This window comes from Gobio gobio, assembly GCF_949357685.1.
Source record: "Gobio gobio genome assembly, chromosome: 10".
Lineage (NCBI taxonomy): Eukaryota > Metazoa > Chordata > Actinopteri > Cypriniformes > Gobionidae > Gobio > Gobio gobio.
Genome location: NC_137116.1, coordinates 55,012,173 through 55,031,454, shown reverse-complemented (window position 1 = coordinate 55,031,454; position 19,282 = coordinate 55,012,173). Strand labels below are relative to the sequence as shown.

General features: G+C 42.7%; 1 protein-coding gene across 1 annotated transcript in view; it reads left to right on the top strand.

Annotated features, from left to right (window-relative positions):
* Positions 1–19,282, top strand: part of LOC307133246 (clustered mitochondria protein homolog) — a 60,324-nt gene that overhangs the window by 14,838 nt on the left and 26,204 nt on the right. The window contains exons 7-16 of the mRNA XM_079828169.1: positions 1,079–1,201; positions 1,281–1,422; positions 3,002–3,094; positions 8,718–9,403; positions 11,268–11,341; positions 11,435–11,539; positions 12,986–13,086; positions 14,243–14,395; positions 14,468–14,530; positions 16,048–16,283. Of these exons, the coding sequence (XP_079684295.1) occupies positions 1,079–1,201; positions 1,281–1,422; positions 3,002–3,094; positions 8,718–9,403; positions 11,268–11,341; positions 11,435–11,539; positions 12,986–13,086; positions 14,243–14,395; positions 14,468–14,530; positions 16,048–16,283 (1,776 nt within the window). The remainder of the gene's footprint in view (positions 1–1,078; positions 1,202–1,280; positions 1,423–3,001; positions 3,095–8,717; positions 9,404–11,267; positions 11,342–11,434; positions 11,540–12,985; positions 13,087–14,242; positions 14,396–14,467; positions 14,531–16,047; positions 16,284–19,282) is intronic.

The following is a 19,282-nucleotide window of genomic DNA, read 5'->3' as shown; positions in this document are numbered from 1 at the left end:
TAGTTTTTTCAAAAATCACGCATAAACATTTTTCTCTCAAAAATACAAGCATGTTCAGACATGTTGCTCACATATTATGGTAGCCCAGTTTGTGCTGAATACAGTGTAATTACACCTTTGCCATTAATGTGTTTATAAGCAACTGAAAAAAACACAAATGTCAGAGCATGTCAAAACTTCTAAAGGGCCCCAAAACAGCCCAGACTCCTAGGGGTTAAATATGCTATAGAAACGTGCTAAAACATGCTAGTTTTTATTTTGTATTGACAGAATGATTGAGAGTATTTCAGATCCGAGCTGTGTTTTTGTTCCAGGTCGACCCTCGATGTGTTCAACCCTCGTCCTGCTCAGTCGACTCCAGTTATTCATTATCGTTCACGCCTCCTCGCATACTGGCTTTGTGGAGAAAAACTGTCTTACAAATTTTAAATCAGTGTATTGTTTTATGTGAATGAGCCGGCTCAATGATTCTCACATCAGTTTAAAGCCAAAACTCTAGGCAAATACACCCACTAGTCAAAAGTCTTGTGAACACATATCTATTGTGTGTTTTGAGGCCTTCATTTTAAAACAAATTTTTGCATGCATAAACATTTTTCTCTCAAAAATACAAGCATGTACATACATGTTGCTCGCATATTATGGTAGCCCAGTTTGTGCTGAACACAGTGTAATTACACCTTTGTCATTAATGTGTTTATAAGCAACTGCCACTCTATCTGAGTTCAAATCCAGTCTAAAAACCCACTTGTGCTCTTTGGCTTTTAACTTATGAGATGTTTTAATTTTTATCTCTCTACTTTTATAAACGTTTTATGTTTTTACTTGTTTTCACTTGTATTTTACTGTTGTACAGCACTTTGGTCGTTAAATGTGCTATATAAATAAACCTGAACCTGAACTTGAACTGAAAAAAACACAAATGTCAGAGCATGTCAAAACTTCTAAAGGGCCCCAAAACAGCTCAGACTCCAGAGGGTTAAATATGCTATAGAAACGTGCTAAAACATGCTAGTTTTATTTTGTACTGACAGAATGATTGAGAGTTTTTCCGAACCGAGCTGTGTTTTTGTTCCAGGTCGACCCTCGATGTGTTCGACCCTCGTCCTGCTCAGTCGACTCCAGTGTGCCACTGTCTGACCGACCTGCTGTCCCACATCAGCCCACAGTTCAAGCATAACCTCGGCTCACTGCGGCACAGGTGAGCTCACACACTCTCACACACACACACACACACACCTGTCCTGAAGTGTTGCTGAAGAGTGTCTCTGTCCGCACAGGCCCTGTCTGCCGGCCGAAGAGATGCTTCCTACCCCGTACCGCACCCTGAGCTGGCTGGGCGTCCCCTCGCCTCACTCGCCTCAGCTGCACAGATCCAGCTTCAGCAGCCGGCTGGGTCTGGACCAGGACCTCAACGCGCAGGTACACACACACCTGTCCCACACACACACACACATCGGTCTGCCCTCCTCTGTGTGTGTGTTCATTTCGTCAGACGATGACGAGACTGCACCAATGTCCAAAAACACTGACTAAGACTAAATGAACATGCATTATTGTTGATGAAAAAGGAAGAGTCTAAAATGTTTTGCATAAAATAAAAACTAAGATTAAATCTCTCTTCATTTTCGTCTACAATCGTCTCCACTTTTTCATCTTGAGATAGAATATTCACCTGTTCAAAATATTCCGAATGAGTTTGACCTGTTGCTCATGTACAGGTCACATGGTTCACGGAGCGCTCAATACTTCGAGCTGTGTCAATACATTTGAACGGCTTAAAGGGTTAGTTCACCCAAAAATGAAAATTCTGTCATTAATTCCTCAGCCTCATGTCGTTGGACACCCGTCAGACCTCCGTTCATCTTCAGACACAAATGAAGATATTTTAGTGTAAATCTGATGCTGAGAAAGGCTTCAGATAGGCCTCCATTGGCATTCAGTACATTTACACTCACAAGACCCATAAAAGGCACTTAAAACGTCGTTACAAAGTCCATCTCACCACAGTGACTCTACAATAATTTTACGATGCGGCGACAATAGTTTTTGTGCGCAAAAAAAATCTAAATAACGCCTTTATCCAACTTGTTCTTGTCTTCCGTGTGTGTCTCCACGACGCATGCGCGAGAATATGACGCAGATCCGGCGTTCGGGAATCCATGAAATACACACTTTAACCCCATTTTGAGAACTACACCGAGACCTAAAGCACGATCAATGTAGAATTCAACAGCTTAGACACGAGCGTCTTCCTCTGCTGTAAACAAATCTCTTCTGGGTCATGTGTCCGAACGCCGGATCTGCTCATATTCTCACGCATGCGTCGTGGAGACACACACGGAAGACAAGAACAAGCTGGATAAAGGTGTTATTTAGATTTTTTTTGCGCACAAAAACTATTGTCGTCGCATCGTAAGATTATTGTAGAGTCACTGTGGTGAGATGGACTTTGTAACGACGTTTTTAGTGCCTTTTATGGGTCTTGTGAGTGTAAATGTACTGAATGCCAATGGAGGCCTATCTGAAGCCTTTCTCAGCATCAGATTTACACTAAAATATCTTCATTTGTGTCTGAAGATGAACGGAGGACTGACGGGTGTCCAACCACATGAGGGTGAGGAATTAATGACAGAATTTACATTTTTGGGTGAACTAACCCTTTAAGGTTAAAATAGAGAATTCCAATAGCTATGGTGTTGTGGCACATTATGCAGGTTATATATATTTTATGTAACTTATTTTGCCACACAATATATTGAGTTGTCTTTTGAATAAAACTAGATTAAAATGACGAGACTTTTAGTCGACTAAAACTTGACTAACAAAAAAAGATATGTGAATGACTAAATATGACTAAAACTAACAAGGACATTTGGCACAAGACTAAGACTGAATTAAAAATAGTTGTCAAAATTAACACTAGTGTGTTTGTGTGTGTGTGTGTGTGTGTGTGTGTGTGTGTGTGCGTCATGTTCACGCGTTCTTCTGTGTGTTTCAGGCTCCTGACTGGAATAAGGAACTTCAGGCCGCCAGAGATCTTCCTCAGAGGAGTCTGGAGGAGAGACTTCAGAGGGATCGAGCTCTGCTGCAGGTCTGAGAACGCTTTCATCCGTATAATTACAGGACGAGTTCACTTCAGAATGAACATCTCTCCCCATCTCATCCCAGATGTTCATGTGTTTCTTTCTTCAGTTTTTTGAGGATCATTCCAGGATTTTTCTGCTCATAATGGACTTCAATGGGAACCAACGGCTGAAGATCCAAATCTCTGCAGTTTCAGAGGAAGAGCTTCAGAGGCTCTGACCAATCACAGACGAGGAATAGAGTCTGATCTAGAGGAACCATCGCCACATTTACAACACACACACACATTTATACACTTTAACCTCAGACGCTCATCTTGAGCTGCTCTCACGGATTTAAAGGTCACGTCAGAAAGGTCACGCGGAAGTGCCGCCCCAAGAGAACGTGTGAAGACTAATACAAACATCCTTTAGCAAAAAGAGGTTAAACAATTGTGAAGTTGGAGATGGAGTCTAGCGTGACCTTTCTGACGTGACCTTTCAATCCGTGAGAGCAGCTCAAGATGAGCGTCTGAGGTTAAAGTGTATAAATGTGTGTGTGTGTTGTAAATGTGGCGATGGTTCCTCTAGATCAGACTCTATTCCGCGTCTGGGATTGGTCAGAGCCTCTGAAGCTCTTCCTCTGAAACTGCAGTGATTTGGACCTTCAGCCGTTGGTTCCCATTGAAGTCCATTATGAGCAGAAAAATCCTGGAATGATCCTCAAAAAACTGAAGTAAGAAACACATGAACATCTGGGATGAGATGAGATGGAGGTGAGGAAAGTATCATGAAATGTCCATTTTAAAGTGAACTCATCCTGTAAATTAACACCAACTACAGACCACATAGACATAAAACATCCTAACAATAGCGTGTACCGTAACTACTGTACATTTATTTAGATAAAACTGTCAGAACTCAAGTCCAGTTCTTTTCGTGAATCTCTTCAGAAAACTGATTTAACAATTCATAATTTATATATATATTAAGTATTTATTTTAAAATACTTGAAATGTTTTGTTTAATTTTTCATTTAATTGAAAACCAAAGTTTCCAAGTAGTTTTTACCCCCAAATTTTATTTATTTTATTGCATTGAAAAACTAGCCTGACGTCGTCATACTCAATTCTAGTCTGATTCTGCTCTGTTGGGCTGTGATTATGGGGTGTGTTTCAACCCAACCAGGAAAGACCTCAATTGGATAGACCTACAACCAATCAGAGCAACCGAGCGACGCATAACATTAGTTGTCAAATGTCAACAGAACTCAACTGCACTGTGTTGCCAAGTCCGCGGGTTGAAGCGACCCGATTATGTGATGTACAGACCCAGGAATGCAAATTTTAGCAGCCCTGCCAAAATAACACATATTTTACCCCCAAATGCCATTTTTTTTCCGGAGAACCCCCCCAGAAAGCTATTGGGCTTGTTTTTGGCTAGTTTTGAGTAGCAGTTGGGCGGGTTTTGTTGTAAAAACTTGGCAACCCTGTCTGCCCGCACGCTGGAATAAGTAACGTTAGAAGAAAAAGATGAGTGTAAACGAACTTTGCCGGTGTTGTAAAACAAGAATGTAAGGATACACAGAGTAATTACCAACACCATCATCATTTCTGAGAGAAATAGTAAAGGTGAACACACATATGAACAAGTTCTCCGTTTAGGATTAGAACAAACTCAACCCAAGCGGCTTTGATGACGAATGATGACGTCACTGTTGATCATCTGTCCATCATCGTCTAAAGCCCGCCCTGATGATTTCATTGGTCCGAACAGTTTCTGTTCAGGCATAATTACTCCTCTACAGATCAAGTCCAGACCGAACTGCCCGAGTTAAAGGGTTAGTTCACCCAAAAATGAAAATTCTGTCATTAATTCCTCACCCTCATGTCGTTGGACACCCGTCAGACCTCCGTTCATCTTCAGACACAAATGAAGATATTTTAGTGTAAAGCTGATGCTGAGAAAGGCTTCAGATAGGCCTCCATTGGCATTCAGTACATTTACACTCACAAGACCCATAAAAGGCACTTAAAACATCGTTACAAAGTCCATCTCACCACAGTGACTCTACAATAATTTTCTGATGCGACGACAATAGTTTTTGTGCGAAAAAAAAAATCAAAATAACACCTTTATCCAGCTTGTTCTTGTCTTCCGTGTGTGTCTCCACGACGCATGCGTGAGAATATGAGCAGATCCGGCGTTCGGACACATGACCCAGAAGAGATTTGTTCACAAGCAGAGGAAGACGCGCGTGTCTCAGCTGTTGAATTCTACATTGATCGTGCTTTAGGTCTCGGCGTAGTTCTCAAAATGGGGCTAAAGTGTGCATTTCATGGATTCCCGAACGCCGGATCTGCGTCATATTCTCGCGCATGCGTCGTGGAGACACACACGGAAGACAAGAACAAGCTGGATAAAGGTGTTATTTAGATTTTTTTTTGCGCACAAAAACTATTGTCGTCGCATCGTAAGATTATTGTAGAGTCACTGTGGTGAGATGGACTTTGTAACGACGTTTTAAGTGCCTTTTATGGGTCTTGTGAGTGTAAATGTACTGAATGCCAATGGAGGCCTATCTGAAGCCTTTCTCAGCATCAGCTTTACACTAAAATATCTTCATTTGTGTCTGAAGATGAACGGAGGTCTGACGGGTGTCCAACCACATGAGGGTGAGGAATTACTGACAGAATTTTCATTTTTGGGTGAACTAACCCTTTAAAATGTTGTGGGCGGGGCTAAGTTCGGCTGGCATCCAGGCTATTGAAAACCTTTAATTTATTTAATTTCATTGCAATGTTTCCAAGTAGGTTGTTTATTTTTTTTATTTATTATTATATTTAGACATGACATAGTAAGGGTAGACAAAAAGGAAGCAGAAATATACAAAAACCAAAGCCAAACATGTGAATGTGAAGTGCAAAGATATTCACAGTATATAATTAGTAATGGTAAAGCTACACTGTGTAACTTTTTTAGTTTATTCTTAGCTAAAAACACTTACTTAGTTCTTTCAAAAATATATGTGCTCATTTATGTATATTTACTTCTTTCAAGTAATAAAGTATTCTGGTAAGTTTATAATATGCCATTGAAAATACATACGGGTGAGCCGGTCGCCATGTTGCCCCTCCATCTTGAAAGTACATTAGCCAAAGAGGGACATACCCGTAAATTCAAGCTTCGCCTTTGGCGTTTTAACACTCGATGGCACCGTGTCGAATGTGGACGAGGTCGAACTGGAAGCCATGTTAATCTTGGACTAAATCGGCCACCGTAGCAGTGTTAATTTCGTTGACGAATAATTTCGTCATAATTTTCGTCAACAACCTTTTTTCACTGACGAGAACGAGACGATAACTAAATAAAAACTAGTGTTGGAAGACAAAAACTATAAATAAAACTAACAAATAAAAGCGAGAGGAGAATGCTAGTGAGGGTGGATTAGGGCAGAGATGGGGTCAGAACTGATGTCCTGTGTTACAGATGAACACATTTGATCTGAACTGATCTAACCGCTGGAAAACACACGGCTCACACACCCCCAATCCAGCTCCAGAGCGGCTCACAATCAATCAATAACACACATTTATGCCAGGGAATTGTTTATGAACTAACGCTGATAAATAATGACAGTGTTTACTTTACGATGTTTATATAGTAATATGTTTTAGACGGTTGTAACAATGCATATTTTATCTCCTCATCTGAACTAGAATGAGCTCCTGCAACTGCAATAGTAAAACGAGATTTCAAAATAAGAGTCCTGGTGTATTTCCAGCTGGTTTATAATTAAAAGTCACGCATTATATATTAGTTTTTGCTTACACAATAAACTGTATTTAATTTAATTCCCATTTAATTCATAGTCAGGAGGAAAGACCAGTATTTGACACATATTCAATAAAGTATCAGGGTTATAATAGTTAACTAAAACCATTAAAAAAAATCTTTGTTACTTGAAATTAAATAAATGTTAACTGAAATTAAAAAAATAAATAAACAAACTTATTTGAAGCTTTAGCTTAACATGATATACTAACTAAAACAGAAATACAAAGTTATAAAAACTATATAGATGTTTTTAAAAACAAACAAAAAGTGAATTGAGCTCTTTCGTGTATTTTTAATGTCAAAAACAAAATGATGTCAAAATGTCAGTTAAAGTGACAGTCGGTTATGTAATGCTTAAATGCTTAATGTATTACAATTGAACTAAACCCATTAGTTTTAGGAAACTAAATCTACTGTAGATTTAGTCGACTAAAATAGTATGATATTTAGTCGACTAAAACTAGAATAAAACTAAAAACAATTCAGGTGACTAAAATATGACTAAAACTAAATGGCATTTTAGTCAAAAGACTATGGGCCCTATTTTAACGATCTGAAACGCAAGTGTCAAAGCGCGAAGCGCAAGTAACTTTGTGGGCGGGTCTCGGCGCTGTTGCTATTTTCCCGGCGGGATAAATGGCTCTTGCGCCCGGCGCAAATCTAAAATGGGTTGGTCTGAAGTAGCTTCATTATTCATAGGTGTGGTTTGGGCGTAACGTGAATAAACCAATCCGAGCGTCATCCAACATTCCCTTTAAAAGCAGGTGCGCAAGTTCCATTATGGATTGCTATTATTATGGCGTATTTACCAGGCGCACGCCAGGAGCGGTTCACAGCCGAGGAGACTGATGTGCTTGTAAGAGCAGTGAAAGACAGAGAAGTGAAGTTGTAATGTTGTACATTATGGTAAAGGTGATTTCACAGTCTTTTTTTTTCAGTCTTTCAGTTTTTTCAGTTTTTCAGTCGATTTTTTTTCCTGGTTCTTGACGGACAAACCAATTTGTCAGATGTCCTTATATACATATATGTCTTGCCAGTTGCCACTATTGGGCAAACAGGTCTTATCCTTAATTATTACAATTAGCCTGAATCATTTGTAAGCTAGATTTATGCCTATTTTTTCACATCTTCGTGGCACACCACAATGATTTCCGTCATCTCATGTGTTAATATTTTTTTAGTGTAACAATTTATGATTTGCAAAAATAACTGTTGCATCTGTGTAGATTACATGAGCAAAGTGTATGCGCGTTGTGCACGCTATACATTATGGTCAAGCATGCGCCCTTAAAATAGCATAATGAACAACGCGCAACGCGCCACTGACTTTAGACTAGGTTTTTTCTGGTCAGTGGCGCAATTGTTTAATGGAACAGCAAAATAGCACCAGGGATTGTTTGCGCCGGAACACGCCTCCTTTTTTGCGCTGAACCGCCCAGGGAGCGCAAGTTCATTCACTAGTTTAGCGACGTGCTTCTGTGGAGGGAAAAGCGCACTTTGCGCGGGTGCAAAATAGGAATGACACATGCGTCGGTGTACAAAGTCAATTGCGCTGGGTGCAAGATAGGGCCCTATGACTAAAACTAAATCAAAATATGCTGTCAAAATTAAAACTGCACCGTAGGAGTTAAACTGAAATCGGAATTGAGAGGAATAGAAACTCTGGATGGTCATATACCTTTTCACCGCTAGATGGGGGAAAATATCACACAATGTAGCTTTAATAAATATATATATATATATATAATAAATACACACTTCTTGTGATATTGCTTGTTTTACGCCAGCTCTTAACGTTGGTTGTGTGTCCCGCAGGTGAACAGCGCTTTCGTGTGGGCTGTTGCTCAGGCTTCAGAGAAGGTGATCGATGGGTTTGTCGACCCGGTCAATGGTTCTCCCGAGGACCCGGCGTTTCTATGCGGAGGCGTGTTCATGAGTGTGCCCACACACAGAGAGCAGTGGCTGGGCGGAGAGCGCGGGCACAGAGCCGCCCAGCGCCTGGAGCTGCGGGGTGTGCAGGCCTACAGCGGCCTGGAAGGAGACCTGCACCACCTGCACACCATCCCCACCGCACTGGCAGACTATCGGGGCGTCCGGCTCTCCGCACAGGGCCTGGCCCCGGGTCTCCAGGGCCCCGAGCAGGCGGAGGTTCCCAACGGCCTTCTATACGGCTTCCGAGCAGGGCCAATGGAGAATCCCTCCCGACGGAAACTCCTGGAGCTGCTGGCTCAGTCGGCGAAGGCTCTTTCTCTGCAGAGACACGCGGTCGAGGGGCCGACCGGGCATCAGCTGCCCCTCTTCACCACTGTAGATGCTCAGGGGATTCTGGGGGCCGATGGCCGGTATTACCTGCTGGATGTGTATCGCACAATGCCTGCTGATGCCAACTTCCACGTGGAGGACGGAGAAGAAGAACAGAAGGAAGACAGCTTTCCCAGACGTTACCCTCACGCTTTGTGTCGTTTACGGCCAGAGCTGGTGAAGGCGTTCATTCAGCACAAGTGAGTTCTGACCGGTTTCATATTTACATAGGGCATAGAAATATTAGTGGCTGCTCTATATTTCACAATAATATTTAAATGCTTGGTTTTATGCCCAATCTCTGCAATATAATGATTCCTGATCACATTTTAACATGATTTTTCTAAAATATATAATGTTCATCTTGAAATATTACTAACAATATAACAAAGTATGTGCAAAATGTGTGTTTCTGCATTGACATCGTGATCAATATTGCATGAAACACCCAGAATGCCATTTTTTTCACACAATCTCATTATGTGGGCAGAAACAAATCATACACTTAAAAAAAGAAAATAATCATCTTATACAAAAGTTTGCATATTAATCTGGGATAGTAGAACGTTTTTAACCCTCTGGTGCTCTTCGGTCAGAAATCGGAAAATTTTCTGTTTTGTAATTTTTAAAATCACAGCTTCATCAGAATGATATGAAACTTGGTGACTTTTCTAGCATTAGGGATGTTAAAACACAAACAAATTGGGGTCATGATTCGAGCATGCTAATTGGTCGTAAAAAAAATGTCTTCGGTCATAAACCGACCATAGGAAATGAATGGGAAATCGGCCAAAACACAAAGATTCTCTGAATATTTGTGTGTACAATCTACAAATCGGCCACAATGCTGAAAAAAAGTACACAGAAGTAAAGGAGTGACACTCTAAAACATCAAGAGTGTGATATTGACACATCCACTCACACACACAAGCACACTTATACGCACACACACACACACACACACACACACACACACACACACACACACACACACACACACACACACACACACACACACACACACACACACACACACACACACACACACACACACCTATGAAAAACTGAGCCTATGAACCACATTTTGAATTTTTTAAAATCACAGCTTCATCAGAATGATATGAAACTTGGTGACTTTTCTAGCATTAGGGATGTAAACACACAAAACAATTGAGGGCATGATTCGAGCATGCTAATTGGTCGTAAAAAAAACTCCCACTTGTGCTCTTCAGTCAAAAATGACACCATAGGAAATGAATGGGAAATCTGCAAAAACACAAATTCACAGAAATAAAATCAACATTTTTGTAACAAAAAAAAAAAAACTAAAACTTTATAATAAATAGTCTTTGAGATTTTAATATATATTCAAATCCATCAAAAAACAAAAATCATTAAATGTGTTCAAAAGAGAACTAGTGAATCCTCAAGCCTCTCCATAGAGACCTCTAGTGGTTACACACATGGCTGCAGGATTTCTGAAATCATTCCTAAAGAGGCGCTAATCTGCCTTAAAAAAAACTATTTTGAAAGCCTAGTCTCTGTTTTAACCTGAAATACTGCAATAATAAAAAAATAAATAAAAAAAAGGCAAAAATAGACTATCATTATTGCATAAATATTAAAAAATACCATCAAATCATCTCAATATACAAAATTAAAAAGAAAAAATATTATTGAAGAAAAAAAAATTGCATTGGTTTTACTGGGGTGGAGGAAGTTCAATTTTTCGGTGTCCGGTCACTTATGAGCGGAAAGACGACCAATGCGACCCCTAAACCAAGAGCACCAGAGGGTTAAACATCCTTTAACACACACACACACGTCACATTTAACATTGCATTGCATTGAAAACCATCGTTCCCAAGCAGTTTTTACACCACATTTCATTTAATTGCATTTAAAAACCATTAATTTGATCTCATCTCATTTATTGCATTGCATTGCATTTCTTTCATTTAATTGAATTGATTTTATTGAAGAGCATTAATTGTAATGAGCCCGAGATGTTGGGCTGGTTTATGCGTGTGCATCCTAAAGAACACGCGTGATCTTGTGTTTCAGACACGCTCAGTTCACGCAGCGAGCGAAGGCTCACATGGAGGAGAACGGAGGAGTGGAAGAGTGCCTGACATCTGGTGAGAATGAACAGAAGTGGTGTTTTGTTGGACCAGCTGTCAGATCTGAATCTGTTTTAGAAGGATTTGATGTGTGTGTTTGTGTGTTGTCAGGTGACTCTCGAAACATAGACGCCGTGAGAAGAGCTTGCAAAGAAGTCGGATCCGTCAGTGACATCATATTTGAGATGCGGTTCAACCCTAATGTCTTCTCCCCAGGTCAGAAAAAAATGAACTCCACAAAAGCTCTGTTACAAACCCCAGTGCGTGTCCCTGTGTGTGTGCGTGTCCGTGTCCGTGTGCATGTGCGTGTCCGTGTCCGTGTGCATGTCCGTGTGCATGTGCGTGTCCGTGTCCGTGTGCATGTCCGTGTCCGTGTGCGTGTCCGTGTCCGTGTGCGTGTCTGTGTCTGTGTCCGTGTCCGTGTGCATGTCCGTGTGCGTGTCCGTGTGCGTGTCTGTGTCCGTGTCCGTGTGCATGTCCGTGTGCGTGTCCGTGTGCGTGTCCGTGTGCGTGTCCGTGTGCATGTCCGTGTCCGTGTGCATGTGCGTGTCCGTGTCCGTGTGCGTGTCCGTGTCCGTGTGCGTGTCCGTGTCCGTGTCTGTGTCTGTGTCCGTGTCCGTGTGCATGTCCGTGTGCGTGTCCGTGTGCATGTCCGTGTGCATGTCCGTGTCCGTGTGCGTGTCTGTGTCCGTGTGCATGTCCGTGTGCGTGTCCATGTGCATGTCCATGTGCGCGTCTGTGTCCGTGTGCGTGTCCGTGTCCCTGTGCGTGTCCGTGTCCGTATGCGTGTTCATGTGCGTGTCCGTATGCGTGTCCGTGTTCATGTGCGTGTCCGTGTGTGTGTCCGTGTCCATGTGCGTGTCCGTGTTCATGTGCGTGTCCGTGTCCATGTGCGTGTTAATGTGCGTGTCCGTGTCCGTTTGCGTGTCCGTGTTCATGTGCGTGTCCATGTCCGTGTCCATGTGCGTGTCCGTGTCCATGTGCGTGTCCGTATGCGTGTCCGTGTGCGTGTCCATTTGCATGTGCGTGTCCGTGTGCGTGTGCATGTGCGTGTCCGTGTGCATGTGCGTGTCCGTGTGCGTGTCCATGTGCGTGTCCGTGTGTGTCCATGTGCGTGTGCGTGTCCATGTGCATGTGCATGTCCATGTCCGTGTGTGTCCATGTCCATTTGCGTGTGCGTGTCCGTGTCCATGTGCGTGTCCGTGTGTGTCCATGTGCGTGTCCGTGTCCGTGTGCATGTGCGTGTCCGTGTGTGTCCATGTGCGTGTCCGTGCGTGTCCATGTGCGTGTCCGTGTGCGTGTCCATGTGCGTGTCCGTGTGCGTGTCTGTGTTCATGTGCGTGTCCGTGTGCGTGTCCATGTGCGTGTTCGTGTTCATGTCCGTGTGCGTGTCCATGTGCGTGTCCGTGTCTGTGTTAATGTCCGTGTGCATGTGGGTGTCCGTGTTCATGTCCGTGTCCGTGTGCGTGTCCGTGTCTGTGTTAATGTCCGTGTGCATGTGGGTGTCCGTGTTCATGTCCGTGTCCGTGTGCTGTCTCTTTTGGAACGGAGCGAGTGTAGCTGTATGAGTGTTTTCCAGAAGTCCTCCATCTTTACAGCGGAACATGAGCGCTGCTGTTATTAGAGATTTTGTTAAATATAGTCTTGTCTCTCTTCGGGAAGGCGTGCAGTTTCCCGTCTCTGAGAGTGACGCTGTGGAGCTGCAGAAGAGATTACTGAGGGAAGCGGCGTCTTTCATCATCAATGACCAAATCCCCGCATTCGTGAGTGTGTTCTGTGTTTCTATACACCACTGCTCAAAATATTGGGGTCAGGAACATTTTTAAATAAATGAATACTTTTATTCATCAAGGATGCGTTACATTGTTCAAACGTGACTCTTATGTTTCAGATAAATTAACTTTCTATTCATCAAAGAATCCAGTTTCCACAATAACATGTTTTCAACTCTGATAATAATCATAACTGTGTGTTGATCATCAGATCCTCATGTTAGAATGATCATGTGACACTGAAGACTGGAGTAATGATGATGAAAATCACAGGAATAAATTACATTTTAACTTCTTAACCTCTGCAGACCCTGATCAGGAATGACATCATGTATATACTTTAAATGTTAAATGTCTGTGTAGGAGCTCTGACCTCTGACCTCATCTGAAAGCTTAGAGTCTCTACTTTCTGCAGATGTGCATCACTTTGGCATTAGTTTTACTCACAGTCACTTATTTACACTAAATTACTCTGGGACCATTTCCTCCTGGATGTGTCCGAACCAAATGTAAAAGCATCACACACACACACACACACACACACACACACACACACACACACACACACACACACACACACACACACACACACACACACACACACACACACACATACACACACACATACACACACACACACACACACACACACACACACACACACACACACACACACACACACACACATAAAGCACTTCATAAAGCACTGCTAAAAGTGATGAACATGTGAGTATGTGTCGTCTGAGCTGTAATAATCCCCCCCAAAAAAGGCGCTTTTTGATTGTTTGGTTATAAATTGATTGTTGAAAGTGTGTGACTCAGGCCCTGTGAGCTCTAGCACCCTGCAGACAGTTTGGGCTGTAAACACTAGATTACAGAAAACACTGGAGAAAGAGTTTACTGACACTGGATATGAGAGACGCGTGCGTGCGTGCGTGCGTGCGTGCGTGCGTGCGTGTGTGCGTGCGTGTGTGTGTGGGACGCTTTTTCACGTGGGTTGGACACATCCAGAGCATAAGAGGTTAACATATATCACAATAGAAAATATTTCAGTATTTTTGATGAGCAGATGAGACTGTTATTGTATCAACCACACATGTTTCAGTGTAAATGCACACGGGTGTGAGAGAAACTCTGCTTTTTTCAGATGAACGACTGCGTTCTCGGCCCAGACGTACCGATGGACGGGGCATCTTTACGACAAGCCCTCCATCAGAAAGGCATAAACCTGCGCTATCTGGGTCACCTGATCTTGTCCATCAGTCAATCGGATCTCAAGCATCAGCTGAGGCACATCACGGTAAGAGAAGGATTTTAAAGTCCGTTACAAAGTGAGTTTTGAGCTGTGCTAAGCCTGTCCTGCATCTCTCAGAGGCTGGCGTTTGCAGAGGTCGTGGTGCGGTGTGCTCAGCGCTTCTTCAGTGGTTACATTCAGGTATTTCATTTTACTCTCTCAAGTCAAATATACACAAATAATGTTCCTCTAGTGTGTGCAGGACACTATAGTTCATTTCTGATGTGACCTTTGACACAACAGACTAATCTAAATGAAGCATTGCTTGGTCATTGGCTGAGCTAACCTGCTATTATCTGATTGTAAATGTACACTCACCTGAAGGATTATTAGGAACACCTGTTCAATTTCTCATTAATGCAATTATCTAATCAACCAATCACATGGCAGTTGCTTCAATGCATTTAGGGGTGTGGTCCTGGTCAAGACAATCTCCTGAACTCCACACTGAATGTCGGAATGGGAAAGAAAGGGGATTTAAGCAATTTTGAGCGTGGCATGGTTGTTGGTGCCAGACGGGCCGGTCTGAGTATTTCACAATCTGCTCAGTTACTGGGATTTTCACACACAACCATTTCTAGGGTTTACAAAGAATGGTGTGAAAAGGGAAAAGCATCCAGTATGCGGCAGTCCTGTGGGGAAAATGCCTTGTTGATGCTAGAGGTCAGAGGAGAATGGGCCGACTGATTCAAGCTGATAGAAGAGCAACTTTGACTGAAATAACCACTCGTTACAACCGAGGTCTGCAGCAAAGCATTTGTGAAGCCACAACACACACAACCTTGAGGCGGATGGGCTACAACAGCAGAAGACCCCACCGGGTACCACTCATCTCCACTACTAATAGGAAAAAGAGGCGACAATTTGCACCAGCTCACCAAAATTGGACGGTTGAAGACTGGAAAAATGTTGCCTGGTCTGATGAGTCTGGATTTCTGTTGAGACATTCAGATGGTAGAGTCAGAATTTGGCGTAAACAGAATGAGAACATGGATCCATCATGCCTTGTTACCACTGTGCAGGCTGGTGGTGGTGGTGTAATGGTGTGGGGGATGTTTTCTTGGCACACTTGTTTCTGCCCATGTCCATCCCTTTATGAGCACCATGTCCCCATCCTCTGATGGCTACTTCCAGCAGGATAATGCACCGTCACAAAGCTCCAATCATTTCAAATTGGTTTCTTGAACATGACAATGAGTTCACTGGACTAAAATGGCCCCCACAGTCACCAGATCTCAACCCAATAGAGCATCTTTGGGATGTGGTGGAACGGGAGCTTCATGCCCTGGATGTGCATCCCACAAATCTCCATCAACTGCAAGATGCTCTCCTATCAATATGGCCAACATTTCTAAAGAATGCTTTCAGCACCTTGTTGAATCAATGCCACGTAGAATTAAGGCAATTCTGAAGGCGAAAGGGGGTCAAACACAGTATTAGTGTGTGTTCCTAATAATCCTTTAGGTGAGTGTTTATATAAAATTCAACCCGCCAAAGTGGCCAGGACTGTTACACACCACTGCTGAAACACACACACACATTCGGCGGGTGTTAATGTCAGGCCCTGCTTATATATCCAGTTTTATAAACTAAGCTTGGTTTTGTTTAATCTATAACGAGTAATTGATAAACATGACCATGGTGTGTGTGTTGCACAGGGAGTGGAGACGTCTAACCTGTCTGCCGCAGCGAGTCACTTCCTCTGCTGCTTACTGGTGCCACACTTCAGCTCCGCGGCAAACGGGGAGGAGTCTAAGAAGCGCTCCAGGAGGCGTGGCCGTGGAGGGGGCGGGGCTACCGACAGCACGGCGTGGACCGCACTCAGTGGGAATGACCTGTGGAGTCACATCTGTCAGGATGCTCAAGAAACATACAGACTCAAAGAAGGCCTAGGGTGAGCTCCTCTCCAGATGTTTAAAGGAACGCCACTATTAGTGAAAACAGACTCATTCTCGACTCCTCTAGAGTAGTACAATCGAATAAAGACGAATAAAATCTGAGTTATATTACAAAAGTCCAGGCTAATCCAAGCATTAGAATTGGATTCATAGTTGCTCTGTTAATAAAAGTGCATCTATCCATCATATAACTGCTCCACGCGGCTCTGGGGTGTTAATAAAGGCCTTCTGAAGCGAATCGACGCGTTTGTGTAAGAAAAATATCCATATTTATAACTTTATCAAGTAAACTTTCGGCCGATCGCCTTCCCTGTTCAATTTCTGGAGAAAGTGTTGACAGTTCCCCTGCGGATGGAAAGACTAACGCTCAGCTCCGCTCGTCATGACGTCATGAACACATCTGGAGTTTCACTTTCAACATTCAACACTTTTCCACAGAAGGCGGAGGCCGAAAGTTTACTTGATAAAGTTTTAAATATTCTGGTGTGTGTGTGTGTGGAGTTGATCATGTGATCTGGTGTGTGTGGAGCTGAACATGTGATCTGGTGTGTGTGTGTGGAGTTGAACATGTGATCTGGTGTGTGTGGAGTTGAACATGTGATCTGGTGAGTGTGGAGTTGATCATGTGATCTGTTGTGTGTGGAGTTGAACATGTGATCTGGTGTGTGTGGAGTTGAACATGTGATCTGGTGTGTGTGGAGCTGAACATGTGATCTGTTGTGTGTGGAGTTGATCATGTGATCTGGTGTGTGTGGAGTTGATCATGTGATCTGGTGTGTGTCTGGAGTTGAACATGTGATCTGGTGTGTGTGGAGTTGAACATGTGATCTGGTGTGTGTCTGGAGCTGAACATGTGATCTGGTGAGTGTGGAGTTGAACATGTGATCTGGTGTGTGTGGAGTTAAACATGTGATCCGGTGTGTGTGGAGTTGAACATGTGATCTGGTGTGTGTGGAGTTGAACATGTGATCTGGTGTGTGTCTGGAGCTGAACATGTGATCTGGTGAGTGTGGAGTTGAACATGTGATCTGGTGTGTGTGGAGTTAAACATGTGATCCGGTGTGTGTGGAGTTGAACATGTGATCTGGTGTGTGTGGAGTTGAACATGTGATCTGGTGTGTGTGGAGTTGATCATGTGATCTGGTGAGTGTGGAGCTGAACATGTGATCTGGTGAGTGTGGAGTTGAACATGTGATCTGGTGTGTGTGGAGTTGATCATGTGATCTGGTGTGTGTGGAGCTGAACATGTGATCTGGTGTGTGTGGAGTTGATCATGTGATCTGGTGTGTGTGGAGTTGAACATGTGATCTGGTGTGTGTGGAGTTGAACATGTGATCTGGTGTGTGTGGAGTTGAACATGTGATCTGGTGTGTGTGGAGTTGATCATGTGATCTGGTGTGTGTGTGGAGTTGATCATGTGATCTGGTGTGTGTGGAGTTGATCATGTGATCTGGTGTGTGTGGAGTTGAACATGTGATCTGGTGTGTGTGGAGTTGATCATGTGATCTGGTGTGTGTGGAGCTGAACATGTGATCTGGTGTGTGTGGAGTTGATCATGTGATCTGGTGTGTGTGGAGCTGATCATGTGATCTGGTGTGTGTGGAGTTGATCATGTGATCTGGTGTGTGTGGAGTTGAACATGTGATCTGGTGTGTGTGTAGTTAAACATGTGATCAGGGGCACGTTCAAAGCTCAAACCGGTGCGCAACGTTTTGCTACGGTTTCCGGTTGAACGTCATGTTTCCTGGAAACGGTGTGTAACGGTGTGCAACGGGTTTGAGATGCGTTTGATCTCGTTTGGTGGGTGTGTCAAAAATGACAGCCCAATCAGCGGCAAAATGTATATAAACCACGCAGTATTAAAGAGACAGCTCACACAATGGAAGTAAAGTTGTTTAATGTGTCCGCTGGTATTAGAAGACATGATTGTCGTAAGAGTTTAATATATATATATATATATATATATATATATATATATATATATATATATATATATATATATATATATATATATATATATATATATATATATATATATATATATATATATATATATATATATATTTATATTTATATATAGGCTATATAATCAACATGATGATGTATTTATTTATATCTTTAGCTTAATTGCAAGGCAAGTTTATTTATATACCAAATTTCATATATGGCAATTGCTTGACATAAAGTGAGAAAGAAAATACAAGCTATTAAAAAAGTAAGAACTAGAAATAAAATGATTTAAGTTAGAATTGATTACCAGGAGATGAAAAAGGTTCATTAAATGGAATTGGGATGTTGTCTTTTATTCTGGACGGCAAGGGCAGTGATTGCATGTATTTTGCAGTATTAAACACGTATTTATATCGATTTCATCAGGCTCCGAAAATTCCACAAAAAGAACACAAAGAATGGCCTTCTCGGCTGCCATAGTTACAACTCTTGCGTCAACAGAACAGGGTGTTCAATGCAGCACCGTTACCGTTTAAAAAACGTTTTGCAACGTTTTGTCGGGGCTGAACGCAGCCCTGGTGTGTGTGGAGTTGATCATGTGATCTGGTGTGTGTGTGGAGTTGATCATGTGATCTGGTGTGTGTGTGGAGTTGATCATGTGATCTGGTGTGTGTGGAGCTGATCATGTGATCTGGTGTGTGTGGAGCTGATCATGTGATCTGGTGTGTGTGGAGCTGATCATGTGATCTGGTGTGTGTGGAGTTGAACATGTGATCTGGTGTGTGTGTAGTTAAACATGTGATCAGGGGCACGTTCAAAGCTCAAACCGGTGCGCAACGTTTTGCTACGGTTTCCGGTTGAACGTCATGTTTCCTGGAAACGGTGTGCAACGGTGTGCAACGGGTTTGAGATGCGTTTGATCTCGTTTGGTGGGTGTGTCAAAAATGTCAGCCCAATCAGCGGCAAAATGTATATAAACCACGCAGTTTTAAAGAGACAGCTCACACAATGGAAGTAAAGTTGTTTAATTTGTCCGCTGGTATTA